Below are 25,528 nucleotides of genomic sequence, written 5' to 3'. Positions count from 1 at the left end.
CAAGAAGGCTTTGAAAGCAAAGATCGCTGCTGCATTGAACCAACTGAACACATACAGCACAGGGGCAGTGAGGATAGGCACTAGACACCGACATGCTCAGGCTAGATAGGGTAGCATTGATCCTGCAAAAATAGCATGACTAGTACCCCCGGCCTAGGTGTGGTAGGACTGGCGCGTGTTGGAAACAAAATGGGGCACAAGGAGGAAAGGACCAGGAGACAAAGCATCATGGCGCATCTCAGGGTCAAGAGAAATCAAAGGCATATTAATCACGGGGTACGCTAGATTGCTCAGCTACTCCGTACCCTGCAGCCAGCCTATCACGGGGTACGCTAGATTGCTCAGCTACTCTATACCCTGCAGCCAGCCTATCACTGGGTACGCTAGATTGCTCAGCTACTCTATACCCTGCAGCCAGCCTATCACGGGGTACGCTAGATTGCTCAGCTACTCTGTACCCTGCAGCCAGCCTATCACAGGGTACGCTAGATTGCTCAGCTACTCCGTACCCTGCAGCCAGCCTATCACGGGGTACGCTAGATTGCTCAGCTACTCTGTACCCTGCAGCCAGCCTATCACGGGGTACGCTAGATTGCTCAGCTACTCCGTACCCTGCAGCCAGCCTATCACGGGGTACGCTAGATTGCTCAGCTACTCTGTACCCTGCAGCCAGCCTACATAGTGTCATTTGCTTTTTGTTACTTTGTAACTCTTTTGTGCTGTTCTCATTATCCCTTTTGTGCGGTGCCCTCAATACCTTTCGGCAAGGCTTGCCTTCTATAAAATGCTTTCAATAAAAATATAATATTAGCCTGGAAACTTGAAAGAAACCCCTTTATCACTTACTATATCAGAACCTAAACTTTTTCTTGACTTAGTCACACAGAAGGTCTGGATTTCTTCTATAGGTCATCTAATGAATACATACACATACGTAAGCTTCGATTTAACTAACATTGTTTTCTAGTGTTTATGAAAATGAACACTCGCAACAAGCGGATACTCCTATCACCCCAAATGCTGCTTTTAACTAAAAGACTCCTCATTTGATCTCAAAGGGTAAACCAGATGGGTAGTCTCGAGATAAAAACGGTTTATACAATGAAATCATGAACGGCGCATGCTTGTCTGGTGTCATCTGGAATTCCTTTGATTGTAGCCTTTTTTTAACCTTCCTTATGAACAATTTGCTACTGTCCTCAACTATTTTGTGGCTCTAATTTCCTTCAGGGATTGAATTTAAAGCCTTGATATTTTAGGTTTTCTTTCTTCAATTACAATTATAATTATTTATTTTTTATTATTTCCACCCATCCATCCATCCATCTTAAAACCATAGAAACTCCCTCTGTAAACTACAGATCGAACTTAATTTCGTATTGAGTACATAGGTAACCGCAGCTCTGCCCTCATACACTGTGTTCCTGTCTCCTCCTCAGTACTTAACCCAGCCATCTGGCCTGTCTTAATGCCCAGTATATTTGTATAAACAATGGCAGAAATATTGATTTAGCCCAGTAAATGTACAGCTATAATAGCTGACAATATACACTGAAGGCATTACTATGAGTACAATTATAACAGCACTATTTATCATATTTCAATAATGCTAGGACATCATAAAAGTCTCCTCGTTGCACATTCCTCCCTAATGCAGTGTAATCGAACCTGCGGATACAAAATACATTTTGAGATACACAATTATTTTGTGAATGGAAACGTGCCCCTCTTATTTCATTTTAAAAATGTAGGCAGAAAAATAAGATGGGCGTTTTTGTATTGCCATTGTGTTCTACGCCAACTGATGGTCAGATACACAACGGGAAATGCCAGGTGTCCGTGTGAAAGGTTGGCAGTGCTTTTATTTACAAGCAGGGGTTTGGGGGTGCATGGAGCTGCTTTTAGGCATTAGTCGGACTACTACTATTTAAGTAAGGTCAGGGACGCTCACCCATTACTAGACAATGGACCAAAGACAAAATAAAAATAAAAAAACTTCCTTGTGCTAAATAATGAACAGTCCATTAAAAAAAGAATACACTTGCAAGAGAAAAACAACTGCAAGAAAGATGGACATCAACTCAATAAACTGTGCATGTTATAAAGCTTGGATTGTACAGGGGAGACTAATGATGCAGTGGCTCAGAGTCGCCCACCATCACGTAGGAGCCGTGCTGGGGCTGCTTCTTTCTAGGTTTTGTTCTCACTAATAGGTCGAACGCGATGCCAGGACATGCACACATGTCGCAAATGCCATGTGCTTGTTGGGCCAAGTATACAATTATTTAAGTGCCATGAAATGGTCTATTGTGGTTGTACATTCTTTTAAGTACTATGGCTAGAGCGTAAAAGGAAAACAAGAAAATTGAACTGTACCGTGTTTGCCATGTGCAATCCGGGATCCATCAGGCCTAGGATTTCTTCATTGTAACTGGACTCCAGGCTAATTATGTCATCAATGACATCATCCATCTGTACGGGAAAAAAAACCACACGAAACGCAATGTAAACTTACATTCGATATGATTTTGGATAGACAGAAACGTGAGTCACAGAACTGAGATAAATATGAAAGGACGGGGATTTGGGGAACTTGGTGTCTTTAATTCCATCTGCAGGGCAAGGTTGGGATTCAGGAATGCTGCTCTTGGTAACACTCAGACGCTGCACGATTCGGAACCCCATTTTAGAAAAGCTATTTTATGACAGTGGTTTATGGGAGTGTATTAAAAACTGGCAGTCTGCAACCTGGTCACTAAAGATCAAGCCACAAGCTGCTTCACCCTTTATTCTGCCATTTGACCCGCAGTCCCTGCTGGCTGCAGATGCACTTCACACTAAGGCCGCAGAAGGCTGAATGCCCAACAATTATGCAGAATTGCATTGGGGCGCAGCCATGAAAGAGAAAAATTGTCTATTACTGAGGAGGATAGCTCAGGGGTAAAGTGCTCGCCTTGGAAGCAAGACGACACGGACCAGCACAGGTTCGATCCCTGGGTCTGCGCTTAGAAACCCTTGGCTATTAAGCGCGTTATAAATAACCTATCATATACGACCATGTGAACCACTTCTGAAGCTTGAAAAATAACTAATTTGGAATTGCTCGCGAGACTAACGGGGAATTTCAGAGGGTATTTCCTTAAAATGATACGGTTACCCTTGGTTTTTCCGAAACTCTTTGCAGCCGCCTTTTAGGGCTCACTTTAAAAATGGGCTGATAATGTGGGCATGTTAATGGCCCACTTTTGAAAAGAATTGTGCAAAACCAAACAATAGACGGATCTTTTCACTGCATAGGGCGTGGTGGTGAATGCTTCACCTGTTCATGTGTGCTTTAAATGTTTGCATGCATGAAGAAATTGTTGGGTGGGGGACAGGCACCCATCTACTGCAAATCATGGACCCTCAAAACCTCACACAAACGCTCATGAAGAAATTTTCCGAACATTACAGTAGGACGTATCATCATAGGATGCCATGATTTAAAAGAAGCCCGGCGCACATTGACACGTAGTGTGGGCCATACACATTTTACTGTTCAATGCCCATTCGGAAAATGGCCTCTCTTCTGCGAATGCAAGCTACGGTGTCAATACAGAGATTTGCAACTTCTGCTTTATTTAGGAATACTGGATCAGGATGGACACGAAGCTGTACTAGCCAAGAAAAGTCCAATTGTATAGAGACTAATGCAGGACATAGGCTGCTTAGTTTATCTGCTCCAAAGGAAAACGGCGGAGTTGTGCACAACAAGGCAAAATAGCGTGTAGAGGGGGGGGGGGGCTTATTTCTCAAAGGCCCATTTCCCTCCACGCTTGAAGCCGAGACGAAGATGAAGCGAGTTAAACGCACATCTCGCGAAACGGAACCTTGCAGCGTGACGCCGTTTCCCTGCGTCATCTCGATGCGTGACGCGCCGGAAATGATCACGCCACATTATCACGCTATTCCTAAAATCCGAATCACTGCTTTTTACCGTGTCCCTGATATGCCCATTTACTTCGACATCACTGGCAGCGCATCTTATTATTCCAAAGGAAGGCACCTCCCCCTCACCCCTCAAAAAAAAGTATGTGTGCATGTTTCATCAAGCTTCGCCCCATTTGCGAAGCTGCACACGCACTTTGAAATCACAACTTCCTTGGCACTTTGTTAATGACGAGGTTACAGAACAGATATATAAAGGTTTCACAGATTGTCAAGATCTGTTTTAGCTCTCGCGAATCAAGCCGGTGTATTTTTACTGGTGATATTAACCTCGCAGCCGCACTCCGCCTGCCCGTGGTTCTCCCTTCCGCCGGCTGATCGGCGGGCCCAGAGCCTACTGCTTGCACGCCCTCAGCTGCGGAAAGGAGCAGGAGTGCAAGGCACGCCAAAAGGCTTCCCTCGGAAGCACTGGATTTGGGGTGGCATAATCGAAGAACACTCTGCTGGGTCCGTGCCAATGGTAAAAATCTGGTATGTCAACCTAGGTGGCTAATCAGCATTTGACCCCAGTGGCTCAGGTCAGGGGGACCCCTCTTCCTGCTCAGCACTCTCATTGTCCTAGCAGCAGGACACCTTTCCTGTTCTGCACCTTCATTGTCAATGAGAGTACCCAAAGAGGAAGGTGTCCCTCTGCCAGGACATTGTCAACAGAGCATTACAATATGAGCCATTAGGCATTGATGGGACTGAGGGGGGATATTAGCAGGGACTTGAGAAATGTGAAAGGGGGGACCAAAATGAGAAGGGTGCAAAATACTGCATGCTTTCGGAAATAATGACAATGGCTTTAAAACCCAAGTGGGATTTGCTAGGCTCACAATAATCTGCATGATTCTATTGTGACTTCACATGCAGGATGGGGAGAATACAACTAATGCTCTTATTGCTCAACATATTTCTATAGCAATGTCTCGGGAGGGTAGCTCAGCAGCAACGTGCTCGCCTTGGAAGCATATGCAACTAAGACAACAAAAAAAAGAAAACTATTAGCAACTGAAAATCAAAAACAAAACAATTCCCGTAACAGCGCCTCAATGCCCGCGGGCTGTGTCAGCGCTTTAAAAATACAAATAATAATGCATGTTGCGTAAAGCATATGCATATTAGTAGGTTGCATGTATTTTGTCCCACAAAGCCTGGACGAAACTGTAATCGACGAGTCTATACATCTGTAATAGACCTGCAGTTTTCTTTTTTTGTTATGCCTATTTATTTATTTATTTATAAAGCGCCTATACACAATTTGTTTCAAGGTGCAACAAGACGGGGAGAGGAGGGACAAGGATGACAAACAAAATGGTCCTATTAGGCCTTGTGACATTGAGATAGTGTATGTGCAGTAAACAGAAGTGCTGGGGAGGTGGGGGTGGGGAGTGCCAGGTTGACAGAGCCCATGGAGAAGGCAATGCAGGGGCAGGTGCCAAGTGCGGGGAGGCCAAAAGGGCAAGGCAAGTATGTGTTAAAATGCCATCAGCCACTAATGTTACCAAAAAAGATGATGGGTGGAGAGGGGCGTTTGGGGGTGCAAATGAGACGTATGGAATCGTGCACACTGCATTTGGGGGAAAAGTAGCAGGACTTTTTTCGTGCCCCCCCACCCCCACACTCTTGCAATGCCGGGTACTCCCCTGATGTGACCCAACCTTTCGGCTTGACTTTGGCCACAAGCCGACCTGTAGCACTCTACAGGAGACCTAAAGGAACACAAACTATCACCCCACGGGCTTCATACTAAAGCAGAGAGATGTTAGGCCTTTCTTCAGTTAACAGCCAATCTGGAGCTTTTGATCACAACACGAGTAAATGGAACGGTTCCTGCCAGGTGCAATGACTAAGCCAGTGCAGGGCGCGGGGCGCGTGCTAAGCTTACCTCTTTTTCACAGTGGGAGCTGAGGGTCAGGAGGGCCATGGGGCTGTTGGGGGCGCTGCTTCCTAGCCCCGGTTGCATCATGTGATCGCCGGGCTGGTTGGGACATGGCAGGCTCAGTACCTGGTTGGCGTGCTTGCTCCCTAGCGTGGTGGAGAGGTACTGCTTCACCTGCTGCCGCTGGGCCTGCTGGATGTGGTACTTGGTTGGGTTCTCGAGGTGAGTCTGCACCTGGCGACACAAGAGGGAAAAGGCTCTAATCAGCAGAGCTTCACAGAGGTACACACACACACACACACACACAGCCAGGCTCCTGTCAGAAGTCTGACACTCCACCGGTGGGTCCAATTTACTCCCCCAGTCCTAAAGAAAGATCCGGGGGCACGGACAGTCAGTATATCGAGGTGTGTTAACGCAGGCTCACCCCGGCTGTGTTGTTGCGATTATGCACGGCTATGAACGTCTACATCGAAGTTCCATGATAACTTCTTATACAAGTTACAAGCGCACAGCAAATTACGTGTTAACCCATTGCTACTGTAGAAGGTACACGTATATAAAACTTATAAAATACATTGCCTGCATTCATTTACTCAAAGCGAATTAGTGGTTGTCGCTCAAATACGGACACAGCGTCAGCACCTTGAATCCACAGCTTTGGGCAATTGTTTTACAATAACTAAAACGCCACCATCTTACTGTATTTTAGCATTACATTGGAACGGCATGCAAAACAAAAAGCAAACATTGTAAGGATTAGTACATGAAAATACAAGCACATTCAAGATGCAAAAATGGATAGGGAAATCTCTGTATAAATGCAAGATTTAGCGGAAGAGTCCATTTACTGCAACAGAATGAAACACATTAGCGTCGGTCGCTTTGTCGTGTGCTGCTTAATATTGTGCCCCTTCCTCCTCGCAATGTGTCTTATTAATCAATTAAGTGGTATGAACTGCATCGACCTCGGAAGGTTGTGCAGCTAGGTTTCCCGAGCAAAGAGTCTAAGGCGAGCGCTAAACCCTCTGAGCTATCTTTCCGAGAACACTTGATCAGACAATTCCATTGAAAAGTCCTTTAACTCGCGCGACTATTGTCAAGCCAATGCTTAATGAAGCAGCAAGCCCCACTGCAGGCAAACACCGCAAGGAATTGCTCGATTCGGAGACCGCGGACAGGACATTGTTCCTGCACCCTGCTACAACTGCCCGGGAGAGGGGCAGAAGGTCGCACCGGTCGCGTGTGCATGCCACGGGAAAACCACGGTGCGTGCAGGTTCCTAGGCATTGCTAATAGTTGGCTCAGTGAAGCCAGAGAGCTGTTCGCCGCCGCCTCTGTTGCGGAGGCCCTTCGTGGCTTCTCTCTGCAAGGAGTGAAGTCCACTTTCGGAGCAGTGCCGGCGCCACAGCCGAAGAACAGCCTACCTGGTAGTGATTATAGTCCAGCATCTCCAGCATGGCTCTTGGGGACAGGACCCGGCACTTCCGTTCTCCAAGCCGCACTGGAGAGGAGCGACCCTTCTAAGCTGTGCCGTTCTCAAGATCCGCCCGGGTGACCATCAAGTTGTCTTAACACTGCAAAGGAAACTTTGTCGGCAAGGCTTATAATAACCTAGGCTAATTAGTTACGCGCGTGTAATGAAACGCATCACACAAACAGCCTCCAGGAAAGCATGCAAACTTGGCTCCACGTTTTGATACTGTGTTTTTTTTCTCCCTGCTTTGACGTCAACATTTTTGATAAACATAAAAGGACCCTTTTAGTGATGGGCCATCAAAGTCCCATTGACAGTTCGCTGGAGGCGAAAGGGCCGCTCATCTTTAGTTCCAGTCAGACCGCTGGACAATGCCATGCCTCTTTCACTGTAAGGCTCCGCGCCCTGCACGCCCCTTTAAAAAACAGGCCTTGCACTGAAGTTGCTACTTTTGTACACGTGAAACATGGCACGTCTTGCTTATAATGCTCAATACGTGCACACATTACACGAGCACTGTCTCCGTGCACTATTGTGTCGTTATGGGTAGAGATCACGCAGGGCAATTCGGGGTAAGCAGGTTCATACTTTGACCACGATAATAAAGTAAAAATGATAGGAAAATAATGCATTCACTTCTCTATTGATACATAGCATCATTAAAATAAAAAATAAAAACTAGAATTTCAGGAATGTGAAGAATTGGATTATGGGGTCAATTTGTCACTGAAGCAGTAGAGTGCTGTTGAACAACGGTTTACAGCAGGGGTCTGCAACCTATGGCTCTCCAGATCTTTTGGACTACAAATCCCATTATCCCTTGCCGTAGACCATGCTGGCTGTGGATGATTGGACTTGTAGTCCACAGCATAACAGGGTTGCAAGTATGTGGACACTTTTAGATAGGCTTTTAAGGGTAGTCGCCTTCGCGCCACCAGAAGCCAGAACACATACAGACTAGAAATCTGCCGCTGCAAAAAGTAAAGGACCAGGAAACAAGTTTCCTCTGCCCATCCAAGACTATGGGACCACCTCCCTGACAGCATCAGACACCCCCCCCCACGCTCCCACAATTCAGAAAATAACTCAAGACCCAACTCTTCAAGGAGTCTCTCCTCAACACCTAGGCCATCATGTCGCCCTTCCCGCCATCTGAATAGCTAGTTGCTCCTCTTCTCCCAGCCCCCGGTTCAGCTGTACCCCTCCTCTGCCTCAACCCCCCCCACCCCGCTGTATATCCTTTCTGTTACCTCTGAAAAGTACTCCGTTATGCATCAGTACTGTTGTATACCTCTGTAGAGCCCTCTGTTGCTTCTCAAAGTTAGGTTCACGGTCAATAAATACCATAATGATGGACTTGGTGGAACTGGCTCGTCTGTGCTCGGGAAGCCTGGCTTCATCCAGTCACTGATCTAACCTCAATGTCGAAGATGCAGAAGCTCATGCACAGAGATGGGCAGCCATTAACGGGGCACACAGCCTAAAGTTACAGAGCACAGACATTAGGAGGGGTGGCCACATCTACTCTACAACACACAGCGTGTGACATGTGCTGCTTCTGCCATACTAGCCCACACCTCCAGAGTGTTTGCATGATGGATCATCAACGCAACGGCATCTTACACACAGCCCACCTTTCACCACAATGGAAAGGGATGCACCACAGACGAACACTCATTTGTGAATCTGGGTTCCTTGGTACTTTGCACTACACAATAGCTTTGCATTACCTTTAGGTAGACGAGAGCACACAAAACACCCTCTCTCCCGCAACACCACACAAGGCAGTTCACTTTTAGTGACCTGAGGTAAAATAAGTGGCGACTACCGTCGAACATAAAAGTAGGTTTGAGTGAGTTGGACATGTCGTGTGATCGACAGCCGCATGACACGGCACACCTACAAGAACTGGCATGTATGTATGAGCCATGCCGGCCAGCAAGTGATATGGAGAGACCCCTCGAACGTAAGACCAGGGTTACCAAAGTGAACACGGCAGCCTTGCCTGCGTAACCTTCACGGGCTGAAACGCTATTCACAAACTACAAGTGACAAGATACAGTAACATCTCTTCACGCCACACTGTCGGTAAAGGGTTAGCCACAGTTTACGCTTTAACGCCCATTTCAAATGAGATGTTTTTAACTCACTAAAGCCTCCCTGCCGATGACAGTGGGGTGCTTTGTTAAAGCATGCCCTGTCTAATTGATCCATTAGTAAATACTGCTGGGCCTTTTCCAAGTGTGCAGCGGAGTTAAATGTTATCTTGCACTAATTCAACCTTCCCCAAAGAATGCCGTATGGCAAGAACGTACCATTCATGGAAGGGTTGTAAACCAGACTTCAAATCGTAGCTTAGTATACCCGCAACTAACCCAATTATCCAGCAGCGCAACAATGAGCGTTTACATGACACACTGCTGCTTGATAACATTTGAGCTAGGACATTTCTAGTGTCCAATGAACGCCCTGCCTCCTCACTGCTGCGCCCCCTTCCCATGTCACGTAATGGAAAGTGGGCATATGTGAAAATGCCTTGTCGACAGAATAAGCCATTTCTTTAAATTGTCGGTTTTTTACTATTTCAATATGAGGATCTTCTGCCAATGAAACCCCCGACCCACCCCCGCTCTTATTTACCATCCGTTCTTAAAGTTTATATCTTCTGTTTAACCTTTTACCTCCTAGCCTTTGCTCTATTTGTTTTTAGGTCAATCTTTTTAAAGTCAATATTAGTGGAAAGGATCTTATTGGAAAGGCAGTGTTCTTGTTTGATTCTAAGAGGTCATGGGATTGCCTGGGACACCTACATCCCAGTGGCTGCTCTGGTGCCCAGAAGACTGATGGTGTGACACAACACACGTCACACAAGAAGAAGAGAGCCTATTAGCACCCTGGATCACACTTAAATGACGGATTTCTGTCCTTCCCACATATAAAACAAGAACTCATCTAGAATTGGGATGACCGGCCCATGATGGTGGGAGTTAGGCCCAAACTGTACAGCCTTGATAGGGCACTTAACTTTATTTTCCAGGCCTCTCACCCCTTAACTCGCGTACCTTAAGAATGTTTTCAAGCACATGGAACTTGCACTTTTCCAAGTGTTCATATGTTGGCAAAGGACAGTTTAATTTGTATATGCTAGTACATTACATTTCCCGAAAAACGTGCCTGGCACTGTGTAATGGAGTTGTGAATTTACATAATCACTATTATAAGTCTAAAAGGTTTAAAGAACAACTATAGGTTACATTATGATGTAAAGAGTGCGCCTTAGAATTTTTTGGTGCTTGTTTGCCAATTTTTTCCACACAGTACTTCCAGAAGGAACATAATTAAGATTTGTCAAAGGCAATCTAAGTAACAAGCCGTTCCCGGCATAACCTAGGCAGTTCTAGCATATCTTAATGGTCAATATAGGTTGGTAATTCATAGGGTCACTTCTGTCCCCCTTCTTAAATATCGGAATTACCAAAATCGCTTCCAGGAAGGGGGCGTAGGTCCCTGTGACTTATTAATGATCATTGAAAAGGCTAAACGTAGAACTGTCTTTTGAATTTGAAAGGCATATTTGTATCAGATGGAATGAGAGGTATGTGCAGTTTATAAGTTCCATCGATCACAGAGGCCTCTATGATATGTCTTTGTAGACATGTAATTGTCAACCTTGTTCCATTGCAAAGTCCCTGTGATGGCATAAGATTGCATCGTTACATAACCGTAGCACCTACTTTCAGTTTTAGCTTGTGAGGAGGCATTCGTCCTACAGCGTTTCGCTCTTTAGAGACAAACGTTGAGCCGGAACTTAACTGCTCATTGACACTGGACACACTGTTCCCTGTGTGAAGAGCAGTGGGGGTGGAAATAAGTAACTTAACATTATTTGGAATGTTATTAGGTCAAGATGACCACGTAGAACCATGCTCATTCTGTTTGTTAAAATGACAGCTGTTGTTGAAGAGGAAGACGGAGGTGCACTTTGCAATGTGGACCGCAGTGGGCAACTTATCACTGATAAATTGCATCAACAGAGTAAGGAAACTTACCCAAGTGTTTTGTATATATAGATAGATGTTACGTAAATTGATTGGAAAACATACAGTTATTTTAGGGAGGACTAATACCAAGTTGAGCTAACTAACAACAATATTTAACTTAAAATACTTATTTATAAACAACTTGTTTAATAACGTAGGCAGGCAAACATGGGCCAGAATCTAAGTGCAACAAAAAGCCAAAGGTCATAAGAGAGAAGATCAATTCAACAAAACTGACCACCTGCGCCAAACCTTGCCACACTTATTGAACGTCAAACCAATAAACCAACTGGATTAATAATAAAATGATCAACACTTAGATAGAATAGTGTTTAATGGACAGCCAACAAGCGTTTCGTCGTATATATGGTCTTCCTAAGGGCTGTAACACCATGTGTTTGGTAAGAACATATACCTACAACTGTTGCCTCATGTGGGATGAAATAGCCATGAATGCCATAACTAAAGGCACATGCCCCTCAGTAAAAGGCCTGCACTGGAGTAATGTACAAAATGAAGCCCTTGCCAAACAAAAAAAGAGTGAATTTGGGCCTCAAAACTTGGAGAGGCATAAATATGTAAATTGCCCGGGAAAAGGGAATAACCAAAGAGAAGGGGAAAGAGCCAATAGTCTATTGTGGGCTATATAAAAGGTAGCAGTATGAACGAAAACACTGCTAAAGTTCTGAGGAGACCATGGTCCAGGAAGGCAATGGGTGGCGGGTGAGTAACAATAACAGTTACAATAAAACCTAAAGTTGCAAACTTACAAGCTGGTATCGTCATAGTTCGGGAACCCCAATGGAGATCGGTATTCCATAAGTAGGCCTTGGTAACACATTGCGTTAACCCATCCATGCATCTTTGTCGGAATATCCTTTATCCAGTAACTCCCAGATAGTGCCTGTAGAAATTATCCCAACTGATTGTGTTCAATTTACTTCAAAGCCTTGACATTTTCAGTGTGTTCTGGCGATCCTTCCTCACAACAACTAGAGACTTTCTGGGATTATTCTCATCAACAATTAATGCTTCGCAAGCGAGCCTAACTCCAACTTTTTTAAAACCCAATTCAAATGTTTTACATCCATTGGAGTATTCACATGGGCCCCCATTACATCAACAAAAATATTATATCTTTTTTGTTTCTATAGAATTATCCTGGGAATTACCTTTTTCTTCAAACGTTCTAGAGTGTAGGGAGATGACATTGCTACACTACACTAGTCTGCCTGGGAATGAGGCATCATCTAAATTGCATTTTCTTCCTGTCAAATATGATGTCTTTGCCAGGGTGAAGTCAGCAAGAAAGTCACACCCAATGATTCTTTCCGATATCCTCAAAAACAGAGATTCAGCTGATGTGTGTGCTGATTCCCAAAAGCGTCAGATCTCTATGGATAATGTTTAAACGCCAATCTTTTTTTTAACCAGAGTGGTGCAAAATGCCTTGTTATATTCCACAATGTCACAGTTTTACACAAGTACATAGTCACGTGTAGTTTTGTGTACCTGCCCCTTTCAATTTGTGAGTTTGCAAAAACGTGAAGGTATTTTCTACAAGTTACAGCTTTTTCTGGCGCAAGAGACTCCATTAAGTTCATCATTGTTGGCATGCACAGCATAGCAAGGAGCCATAACTGCATTAGCAGAACATGAAATTGTGAATTGCCAGATAAAACAGAAGATTGAAGCTTTATTTTAAGATAGTATGAACATAAAAGGGGACATCAAAGGTTTGTAATATGCAAAAACACATAGGAGGACACCAAATTCACTCACATAAACAAGGTGTAGTGATACAATTCACAAGTTATTTTGAAGGTTGTCTGCAGATGTCATGAACTTTCAGTCACCAGACGTATTAAAAACGCACAAAAAGAATAAAATGAAGATATGGCTGTCAAAGCGAGTATCAGACTAATTTGATGGCCACTCATGCATTGTGAGCAAAACTGCTCCGTAGACAGAGCTTTGATATAATGAACAAGTTACTTACCCCTGGTAACGTTCTTTCGACTGGACGTTCCTCCAGTGTATTCCTCATCTTTGACATGCAGTGTCTACAACTCGGCTGCTTTGGAAATTTTTCAGCAGAGGGCCCCTTGCGTCAAAGGCGTCGGGTCGATGTCCCTCAAAGGCCTCCATCAAGGGTGATGTCATCGGATGTTATAAGTAGCACGCATGGCGCCCGTAGCCTCAGTTCTTGTTTTTTCCCCCTCCTCGTGTAGCAGATGTGGCCACAAATCAGGACTGACCGTACTCAGCCTTGTTGATACGAACACTGCAATAGCATGGGGAATTCTACAGAGGGATAGATTGGGAGGGCGATGAGGAATATGTTGGAGGTACATCCAGTCGAAAGAAGGTTACCAGGGGTTAAGTAACTTGTTCCTCGAATGGATTGTGTCCTCCAATGTATTCCTCGCTTTGACAGACTCCCAAAGCAGCATCCATAATTGGAGGAGGGTGAAGAATTTAGTAAGATTTGAAATTGAAGGGCAGAACAAAGGACTGCCTTATCAAGCGCCACATCTTGTGCATGGGAAGTATCCAGGGAATAATGCTTGGTAAACGTGTGTATCGAAGACCACGTTGCAGCATCACATATGTTCTTTATATGGACACCCCTTTACAGGGCTGTCGACATAGCCATGCCTCTAGTTGAATGAGCACACAAGCCCTCAGGAGGGAACTTGCCCGCCAAAGTATAGCATTCCGAATTAATGAGGATGTTCCACCTAGACAAGGTCTGTTTAGACACAGCCTGGCATGGTTTTTGCCCGGTATACCCCACAAAGAGCTGGTCATCCACTCTTGCCATGGACATTTGGAAATATAAAAGCTCCAAGTTCTCCTAGGGTCCAACCTATCAAGCCTTTCTTCTTCCTTACTAGGATGCAGAGGAGGTTAGAAGGCAGGTGGCACAATTTTCTGACTCAAATGAAAGTCCGAAACTACCTTAGGTAGAAAGGAGGGTTTGACTCTCAACACAACCCTGTCCTTGTGGAATATAGTAAAGGATTGCTTGGAAGAAAGTGCCTGCAACTCGCTCACTCTACGAGCAGATGTAAGAGCAACCAACATAATGGTCTTAAAGGTTAACAGCCTCAATGGGCATGAGTGCAATGGTTCAAATGGAACACCCATCAGAAACTTTAAAACCAAGTTAAGGTCCCAAACCGGAACCTGAAATGGTGAAGGCGGGAACACATTTGTGAGCCCTTTTAGAAACGGAGTAATCCTAGGAATCTTAAAATAAGAGCATTCCTCGGATGAGCGCTGAAAGATTGAGAGCGCTGCTAGGTAACGTTTAATGTTCCCCACCTGAAGTCCCTTGTGGGCTAAAGAAAGCAAAAAGGATAGAACATCCAGAGTTGAAAACTGAAAAGGATTAACATTCTTTTCTCTGCACCAGTCGCAGAACTTATTCCAAAGGCAACAGTACAGAGACTTTGTTGTCAGCCGCCTGGCCGAAAGCAACACCTCCATTACGTCATCCAAGAGGGCCCAATCCATGTATCTCAACCTTTCTGAAACCATGCGTGAAGGTTGAGAGTCTTGACCTGTGTGGAGAACCAGACTTCCCTCTCATGAGAGAAGATCCTCTCTTTGGAGAAGACACATCAGAGGACAGATGGACATTTTCAGAAGATCCGGGTACCATGATCTTCTAGGCCAGGGGTGCACAACTGATTTTGACAGAGGGCCGAAAGTACCTTACATGAGGGCTATAGTGGGCCGAAAAGTAAAAGTGGGCGGGGCGGTAGGCGGGACATGTCAGGAGGCTTTTTCAACCCCCAATTTGTATTAAACACATGGAAAAAGATGTTTTTGAGGGGTAACGATTTTTATTGCATTTCAAACTCACATTTTGTACTACACATTTTCCATTGCTATCATTTATTTCGATTTAGTTATTGTATATCGTCTGTTTAATTAAATTATATATATTTTATTGACCCTTGATTGGACATTCCGTTATTTTGGACTGCTATAGTTTGCTGTTTGGGTTACCCAAGAGGAGTATGGCCTTCGTTGAGTCAGGTTTCCTCAAAAAAGCAAAGGATGTACATCTCCTAACTGTGCCTGTTTTAGCTTTATTATTGAGTTCACTCTTGGAGTGCAACACTATGCTCCATGGCTCCCATCCCCAACCAAACACTATGCCCCATGGTCCCCTCACCCCCAACCAAACACTATGCCCCATGGCTCCCATCCCCAACCAAACACTATGCCCCATGGGCCCCCTCACCCCCAACCAAACACTATGCCCCATGGGCCCCCTCACCCCCAACCAAACACTATGCCCCATGGGCCCCCTCACCCCCAACCAAACACTATGCCCCATGGCCCCCACCCCCAACCAAACACTATGCCCCCTGCCCCTCACCCCCCAAGCAAACACTATGCCCCCTGTCCCTCACCCCCAACCAAACACTATGCCCCATGGCCCCCTCACCCCCCTAACCCCCAACCAAACACTATGCCCCATGGGCCCCTCACCCCCAACCAAACACTATGCCCCATGGGCCCCTCACCCCCAACCAAACACTATGCCCCATGGCCCCCACCCCAACCAAACACTATGCCCCATGGCCCCCACCCCCAACCAAACACTATGCCCCATGGGCCCCTCACCCCCAACCAAACACTATGCCCCATGGCCCCCACCCCAACCAAACACTATGCCCCATGGCCCCCTCACCCCCAACCAAACACTATGCCCCATGGCTCCCACCCCCAACTTAACACTATGCCCCCTGTCCCTCACCCACCAAACAAACACTATGCCCCCTGTCCCTCACCCACCAAGCAAACACTATGCCCCGTCCCTCACTCACCAAGCAAACACTATGCCCCCTGTCCCTCACCCACCAAGCAAACACTATGCCCCCTGTCCCTCACCCACCAAGCAAACACTATGCCCCCGTCCCTCACCCCCAACCAAACACTATGCCCCCTGTCCCTCACCCCCCAACCAAACACTATGCCCCCTATCCCTCACCCCCAACCAAACACTATGCCCCATGGCCCCCTCACCCAAACCAAACACTATGCCCCATGGGCCCCTCACCCCCAACCAAACACTATGCCCCATGGCCCCCACCCCAACCAAACACTATGCCCCATGGCCCCCACCCCCAACCAAACACTATGCCCCCTGTCCCTCACCCCCAACCAAACACTATGCCCCATGGCCCCTCACCCCCAACCAAACACTATACCCCAAACACACTCTCAAGCATGCACCCATACAGACCCGAACCCCCGCCCCCAACGCAGCACACACATTCTCAAGCATGAACCCATACAGACCCGAACCCCCCGCCCCCAACGCAGCACACACATTCTCAAGCATGCACCCATACAGACCCGAACCCCCCGCCCCCAACGCAGCACACACATTCTCAAGCATGCACCCATACAGACCCGAACCCCCAACTCAGCACACACACATGCACCCTTACAGACCCGAACCCCCCACCCCCCAACTCAGCACACACACATGCACCCATACAGACCCGAACCCCCCACCCCCCAACTCAGCACACACACATGCACCCATACAGACCTGAACCCCCCACCCCCCAACTCAGCACACACACATGCACCCATACAGACCTGAACCCCCCACCCCCCAACTCAGCACACACACATGCACCCTTACAGACCCGAACCCCCCACCCCCAACACAGCGCACACACATGTACCCTTACAGACCCGAACCCCCACCCCCCAACTCAGCACACACACATGCACCCATACAGACCCGAACCCCCCACCCCCCAACTCAGCACACACACATGCACCCATACAGACCTGAACCCCCCACCCCCCAACTCAGCACACACACATGCACCCTTACAGACCCGAACCCCCCACCCCCCAACACAGCGCACACACATGTACCCTTACAGACCCGAACCCCCACCCCCCAACTCAGCACACACACATGCACCCATACAGACCCGAACCCCCACCCCCCAACTCAGCACACACACATGCACCCATACAGACCTGAACCCCCACCCCCCAAATCAGCACACACACAGACCCGAACCCCCCCAACCCCAACTCAGCACACACACAAACATACACCCATACAGACCCGAACCCCCACCCCCCCCAACTCAGCACACAAAAAACATTCAAATCAAAACATTCATACACATCCGACACCCACCCCCACCCCCGCATCTCAACATACACACAAAATACATTCAAATACAAACATTCACACACATCAGACACACCCCCCACCCCCGCATCTCAACATACACATAAAATGCATTCAAATTCCAACATTCATACACATCCGACACCCACCCCCGCATCTCAACACACACACAAAATACATTCAAATTCCAACATTCATACACATCCGACACCCACCCCCGCATCTCAACACGCACACAAAATACATTCAAATTCCAACATTCATACACATCCGACACCCCCCCACCCCCGCATCTCAACATACACATAAAATGCATTCAAATTCCAACATTCATACACATCCGACACCCACCCCCGCATCTCAACACACACACAAAATACATTCAAATTCCAACATTCATACACATCCGACACCCCCCCACCCCCGCATCTCAACATACACATAAAATGCATTAAAATTCCAACATTCATACACATCCGACACCCCCCCACCCCCGCATCTCAACATACACATAAAATGCATTCAAATTCCAACATTCATACACATCCGACACCCACCCCCGCATCTCAACATACACATAAAATGCATTCAAATTCCAACATTCATACACATCCGACACCCACCCCCGCATCTCAACACACACACAAAATACATTCAAATTCCAACATTCATACACATCCGACACCCCCCCACCCCCGCATCTCAACATACACATAAAATGCATTCAAATTCCAACATTCATACACATCCGACACCCACCCCCGCATCTCAACACACACACAAAATACATTCAAATTCCAACATTCATACACATCCGACACCCCCCCACCCCCGCATCTCAACATACACATAAAATGCATTCAAATTCCAACATTCATACACATCCGACACCCCCCACCCCCGCATCTCAACATACACATAAAATGCATTCAAATTCCAACATTCATACACATCCGACACCCACCCCCGCATCTCAGCACACACACAAAATACATTCAAATTCCAACATTCATACACATCCGACACCCCCCCACCCCCGCATCTCAACATACACATAAAATGCATTCAAATTCCAACATTCATACACATCCGACACCCCCCATCCCCCCCATCGCAACATACACACACAAACATAAAGTAAAACAGACCCGACACACAAACGCAAACAGACCACTTACCGGAGACGTGCTGGAAGGCAGGTAAGCGGCAGGTAAGCAGGAACGCTGGAATCGTACTACGGCTGGCGTGGTCCAAGGCTGAAATGCCTTCCGGCATCAAGCCTTATGGACCACGCCAGCCGTAGTGCTGGCCCTCCATTGGGTCAGCACACACACACTACGTGGCTCGTAGGAGCAACGTGGTGCATGTGTGCTGAGCCAATGACGGCCAGTGTTTTGTCCGGCCCGGAAGACAACAAAGACTTTCCTAATGGAGGGCGGCCGCGGGCCGCCCTCCATTAGGAAAGTCTTTGTGCCTCGCGGGCCGGACAAAAGAGCATGGCGGGCCGCAACTGGCCCGCGGGCCGTATGTTGTGCACCCATGTTCTAGGCCAATCCGAAGCAACTAGGATCATGCAGAACCCGCACCGTCTTAACCTCCTGAGAACTTGAGGAATGACAGGGACTAGAGGAAACGTGTACAGTAGCGGGAATACCCAATCCACCACAAAGGTGTCTCCTAGAGCTCCTCTCGGAGGAAATTCCCTTGAGCAGTACCGCTTGCACTTCCAGTTGGCACTGGTCGCAAACAGATTCACCTGCGGGGTTCCCCAAAGGGCGAAGACCTCTTGAAGGACTTCCTGAGCTATTTCCCACTCGTGGAAGACTGCACCCTGCCTGCTCAGAGCGCCCGCTGCCATGTTCTCCTCTCCGGCCAGATTAGCTGCTGCTACGGAGATCCCTTCTTGAATTGCCCTGAACCAGAGCTGCATCGCCTCTCTTCACAGTGGTAGTGACCCTAAACCTCCTCTCTTGTTGAGGTAATGCATGGCCACTGTGTTATCCGTCATTATCAGGACATTCTTCTTCCATACAGACGACAGGAAAGCCTTCAATGCTAGCCTGATTGCTCTCAGCTCCAAAAGACTGATGTGTAGTTTGGACTCCGATGGAGACCAACGACCGCTGATGGACAGATCATTAGCACGAGCACCCCACCCTGTGAGGGAAGCATCTGTCACTACGGTCACCTCTGGCCATGGTTGCCAAACAAAAATGTTCTCCCTTCATTATGTTTTCCTCGCAGGCCCACCACAGAAGATCGTGTGATACCCTGACCGGAACCTGAAGGTGATCGGACATCCTGCCTGAGAATTGGGACCTTTGAGTCCAGAGTGCCCATTGCATGGACCTCATTCTCCGATGGGCCTCTGGCACCAGAAAAATGTAGAATGCCATGAGGCTGAGCAACCTCAAGAATTCGAAGGCCGGAAGACTCTGGGCAGTCTGAAATTTGGTTACCATCTGGAGAATGCTGTGAGCCCTCACCTTGGGTGGCGAGCACTTCCAAGGACATATCTAAGACAGCCCCGGTGTATTGGAGCTGTTGGGAAGGTGTCATATGTGACTTCTTGAAATTGAAGGAGAAGCCCAGTCTGTGAAGGGAGTGACAGGTAATGTCGAGATGATCCAAGGCTTGTTCGGGAGAACGCGCCCTGATCAGCCAATCGTCCATGTAGGGGTAGACGTGAACCCCCCCCTCTCCTGAGATATGCTGCCACTACCACCATCAGTTTGGTGAATACCCTCAGGGCGGAGGTCAACCCGAATGGCAGGACTCAAAACTGATAATGCGAGCTGCCAACGGCGAACCTCGGGTATTTCCTGTGCTTCAGATGAATTGGCACATGAAAATAAGCATCCTGAAGGTCCAATGACACCAACCAATCCTGAAGTTGGATGGCCTGAAGGATCTGAGAAAGAGTGACCATCTTAAATTTGTCCTTCCTGAGGAACTTGTTCAAGTATGTCTAATCCAAGATGGGTCTCAGTCACCCGTCCTTTTTGGGAATAAAAAAATAAGGGGAAAACCCGACTTGCACAACCACACAAATCTGCGTATTACGGTGCTCGTAGCCATGGACCTGCTGACAGTGTCAGAAACATCCAACCCAGACTGAAGGGATTCATACATGGCTTCCTTGCCATCCTTAACAAGAGCTAGGAAGCCCTCCCTTTCTTCCCCTTCAGGAATATGCTCAGCCGCCATAGATATGCAATCCCACAGAGTGTACGAAAATCTTGCCAAGGCACAAGAGGAGTTGGCCGACTTCAACGCCATACTCCCAGCTGAAAACACCTTGCGCGCCCAACCATCCACGCTCTTATCGTCCCTAGCCAAAGGGATGGTAGAGTACGCAGCCTGCTTCGAGGTAGCCGTGGCTGCCTGGATCACCAGACTCTCAGGAGTGCAGTGAGATGACAGATAGCCGGGGTGCTAGTGGAGGCGCGGTATTTTCTTGTAAGAGACTTGTTCACCACAGGATTAGTCTCCGGGGTTTCCAAATTTTTAGCCACCCGGTTCTGCAGAGCCACATGAAATGGCAATATGGGATCTGCAGAAGGAACCTGATCCAAAATGTCCGTAAGATCATCCTGATCATAGTGGGCAGCAGGCCTGGCCCAGCCCAAATACTCCACCACTCTCGACATAAGGCCTCGGTTAGAGGAGCAGACATGCTCACCAGGGTCTGGTCTGCCGAACTCCAGCACAGGAGAAGTGTCTATACCACTTGCAAGGTATCACAAATATCCTGCATCCTACTCTCCTCCGAGATTAGGCATTCTAGCACATTAGGGGTCCCAAACTGATGACCAAAAGGAGCCTCACCTTCATAAGAATGTTCCTCCTCCTCAAAAATGGAGGCGAGGGACTTAGAAAAGTCTTTCTTTGGCAGAGGAGTATACCTTTTCTCAGGAATCACAGCCAGAGGCTTCAAAGTCGACGACTTGGCCTTAGACACTGGGCCTCATTCCAAGTATGGCGGTAGGGGGTTAACGGCACCGGCAAGGAGGCCAGTGCCGTTAACCCCCTACCGCCACATTCCGAGGTACCTTAGCGGGTCCCACAAGGAACGGCTCGTCTAACCAGCCGTTCTTAGCGGGACCTGTTAAGGGACCAGGGAGCAAATAACGGGCCCGTTATTTGCCCCTTCCCCATTCCCATTGAGCCCTATGGGGGCTTGAATGGGAATGGTTTTCTGAATGGGGACTTACCGGGTCCTCCAAGGTCGTTATGACCCGGTAAGTCCCCATTCAGAGAACCGGGACCCGGGTTTGGAGGCAGCCATGGTGCTAATAGCACCATGGCTACCCCCAAACTCGGAATGACTTCCACTGTCTTTTTAGGTGGTTCCGCCGTTGCCAGGGGCTGCGCTGGTAAATTTGGCACCGATGGCTCCGATGATGTCAACAACGGCTACAAAGGCATGAGGGCCTGATCAGGGTGGAAGACCCGACAGGCACTATTGACTGGCGTGGCTTCGATGGCATTGAGGGTTTGCACGGTCTCGATGGAAACGAAGACTGTGACCTCGCTTCACGTCTCGAGCGGTCCTTATGTACCTTGTCTAAACGAGGCCTCGAAGGCTCCCGATGAGGATTTCTCCATTTACCGGGGCTCGAGGGCACGCAAGTATCCGGCCGAGACCGTTCCCTGCCAGCTTCAACAGAAGGCGTGGATGGGGCCTTCCCCTGCTTTTCGAAAATGTCAAGCATTTTCATCCGGAAAGCTTACCACTCAGCGGGCGTCAGATGTTTGGACCCTGTCGTGGGTGCCGCCTGAACAAGACCAAGGGGACCGGTGGTGCCTTCTCCTCGAGCGCTTCGATGAGGACGACGAGTGGCGGGAACCACTCCTGGACCTTGAACGCTTGGCCTTCTTCCTCTGAGGAGAGTCACCTCTCGACTCATCGTTCGAAGGCCCAGCAGGTCGGGACTTAAGGGGCTTGGACTCCTTGCCTACCTTGAGTTTCCCCTTTCGTTCCTGCATGGCTTTTCCAGTCATGGAGCACATATCCGTGTCATGGCCCCCGCTGAGGCATCATAGGCAGACACAATGCATATCTGTGATGGACATCTTGTATCCGCAGTCCCAGCATTTCTTGAACCCAGATCGAGGTGTCGTCAGAGTGGAAGACGAAGCCATATCGAAGAAAATCTTCACAGCAAATACTAGAAAGTATGAGGCGCGCAGAGTTTCACAAAGAAAAAACATTTGCGTAAAAAATGGAACTGAGGCTACGGGTGCCGTGTGTGCTACTTATAACATCAAATGACGTCACCCTCGACAGAGGCCTTTGAGGGACATCGACCCAACGCCATCTACACAGGACCCCCTCTGCTGAAAAATTTCCGAAGCAGCTGAGCTGTGGACACTACATGTCAAAGATGAGGAATACGTTGGAGGACACAATCCATTCGAAAGAGATTTTTTAAATGCTACAATCCCATCTTCTTTCTTGGTAATGCAGAAACTAATGTTTCAAGGTTTCCATTTTTGTATTTCCTGCAAAACCTCTTTAGTTTTGGTATACCCAATCGTGGACCCACAATCTCCAGGCTGTATTAACATACGTAGGCAAAACATTAAAAAATGTATACATTTTTTGTGAGGGAAGTGTAATAGGTATTTTTGTCTTATTCCAAACCGTGGAAGAACATGTTTTATTTTTGTAAAATACGCCTGCTGATCATGGGGGACCAGTTGTTAATCCAGTCCCATTGGGTTGCTATAACCTTTAAGCTATTTACATTAAACTCTAATACAAGTTCACCATTATAAACAAAATCGATGGCTTTGAAGAACATCTTATTTATTTTCTTTAATTTCTTTAGGATGCTTATGTTTCATTTGTATTATAGACATTATACCACCTTCTAAGTTATGCATGGTCTTGATAAAAAAAATCCTTTTGTAATTTCAAGTATCTTGCTCAAAGCCACAAGCCTCATTTCAAGTTGTATTTTAGATATTGAAGTGTTATTACAGCACGTCACCTTAGTTTTTGTTAATGCCTTATCAATATTAGGAGGTCAGAGCCGGTAAGCTGTATGTGATAGCAGGAACACATTTTTGCTTGTACAAAGTAAGCAAAGGCATAAGAGCATAGGGCAGGACAAAGACTGATATGTGGGGATATTTCTTCTCTGTGAAAAGAACAGTGAGCTAAAGACTTGGTTGAGACTCTCCCAGGGGCCATCCAACCAAGAACAAGTTAATGGGCTGTGTTCGTGCTGGTAGAGAGTTTCCCAGACCCCCCCTGGTTTTGCATACCAAGTAACTTTGGGTATCACCCGAAGTTACTACGGGACTCCAGACGTGGACCCCTTGCTCACTGCTTTTAGAGAGACACAGCTTCACCTCACTGAAGATGCTCAACAAGGTTGAAACACGTGTATGGGGTTGCTGTGGTAGTCTTGTTCAGAGGAGAATTGCCTAGCATTTCGGTGCTGGACTGCACCTGGGCAGGACAAAGACTGATATGTGGGGATATTTCTTCTCTGTGAAAAGAACAGTGAGCTAAAGACTTGGTTGAGACTCTCCCAGGGGCCATCCACCCAAGAACAAGTCAATGGGCTGTGTTTGTGCTGTTGGAGAGTTTCCCAGACCCCCCCTGTTTTGCATAAGAGAATAGGCCCCGATTTTGAATCACAAGCTCGCAGATAAGCGCCCAGGGCAATAGCATTTTTTTGTATGTTGGGACAACAGTTTACTGTGTGGTTTTCCTGGGAAGATCACCAAGCCTAAATATTTAAATTTGGTCACAACTTCAAGAGGGGCTTTCTGAAGAAATCATGTATTATTGCTTCCACTATCAATAGTTTTCTTTGGGGTAAATATCAGTCGTTTGGTTTTAGGCTCATTCATCAATAAGCGGTTTCCTGTGGCATATCGATGGAGAGCATTTAATCACTGTAGCCTGATTGGGGTTTGATCATGTAAGACAATGTCATCCGCATAGGAAGAATAGCATAGTTTATCAGACGCCATCTTAGAAGGAAACATGATTCACCCTGCAAGGCCCCCCAAATATTTGCTTAATTAATGGTAAGAAGCATGGGGCCCAGAACACAGCCTTGCTTTAAGACAACATTGGTATTTCGTTTTTTTGTGAAATTCCCTTCAGCATTTAACCAAATTATTACAGTAGTGTTTGAATGTAGGCCTTCAATACACCTCTACAACTGTAGGGGAAGTCAGCCTTTCTGTAATTTAACAAACAGTTGTGACAAACAGTATGAAAGGCCTGCGAAAAGTTAACAAAAATGACACGATTTGTTTTTTTAGTACCTATCCTTAGCAAATACTTTTATTATTATTAAATAGTGTGTCAAGCACATTTTGCGCAAAAGTCTTTTTGTTCCTCATTGAGAATGGGGTAGGTCTTTAACCAGTCCAGAACTCTTTGCAGGATCAGGCTGACTGATCAGTTTACAATCTTTTTTGTAAATTAATTGAAACCAGGACAGCCTCCTCCTTCCAGGATGATGGTATGATGCCAGTTTCAATCATGTTATTTAAAAGTTGGCTAACAAATGTAGCCCATTCTTCTGGTTGCTTAACTAGGGCAACATTGGCAAGCCCATCTTGCCCTGGCACTCGGGATATTTTTTTAATTGCAAAGATTTCGATGTACGCAGAGGAAAACGAAAAGACAAAAGAAGGCTCAATTTTGTCAGTTTCAGCAAGCCTATCTTTTGGAGATAAATTCTTCGGCATAAAGGGTCCATAAAGTTGGCCTTACCAAAAGTGCACAAGATTCTTCTGATATAGGCATATTTGGTTTCTTACTTGCAGTATGATTTAAATTGTTGGTAAGGTGCCAGAAAGCCTGCATATCCTTTAGTAGGAATTTCGATAGCTTGTATCCATTGGTTCTTCGTGCAATTCTGTAATAGCGGAGGCCATTTTTATATTGTTTTGCAATGTTTTTCTTTCTAAATAAGTACTCATCTGACCCAGCACCATGTAATATTGTC

The 25,528-nt window shown here is 46.8% G+C and overlaps 1 protein-coding gene across 7 annotated transcripts in view; it reads right to left on the bottom strand.

The window, feature by feature from the left end:
• The window catches only part of MITF (melanocyte inducing transcription factor), a 937,190-nt gene that overhangs the window by 37,617 nt on the left and 874,045 nt on the right, over window positions 1–25,528 (bottom strand). For 5 of the 7 annotated variants that reach the window (XM_069643815.1, XM_069643819.1, XM_069643820.1 and 2 more), the window contains exons 3-4: window positions 5,858–6,085; window positions 2,377–2,472 (exon numbers count right to left, since the gene is read on the bottom strand). In XM_069643815.1, coding sequence (XP_069499916.1) covers window positions 2,377–2,472; window positions 5,858–6,085 — 324 coding nt within the window. Of the gene's footprint in view, window positions 1–2,376; window positions 2,473–5,857; window positions 6,086–7,278; window positions 7,416–25,528 lie in introns of those variants that run through there. The other 2 variants (XM_069643821.1, XM_069643822.1) reach the window with 2 other exon arrangements.

The sequence above is a fragment of the Ambystoma mexicanum genome, chromosome 2p (genome assembly GCF_040938575.1).
Source record: "Ambystoma mexicanum isolate Mex_15411 chromosome 2p, UKY_AmexF1_1, whole genome shotgun sequence".
In the NCBI taxonomy this organism is placed as follows: Eukaryota; Metazoa; Chordata; class Amphibia; order Caudata; family Ambystomatidae; genus Ambystoma; species Ambystoma mexicanum.
This window is presented reverse-complemented; position numbering and strand designations above follow the sequence as displayed.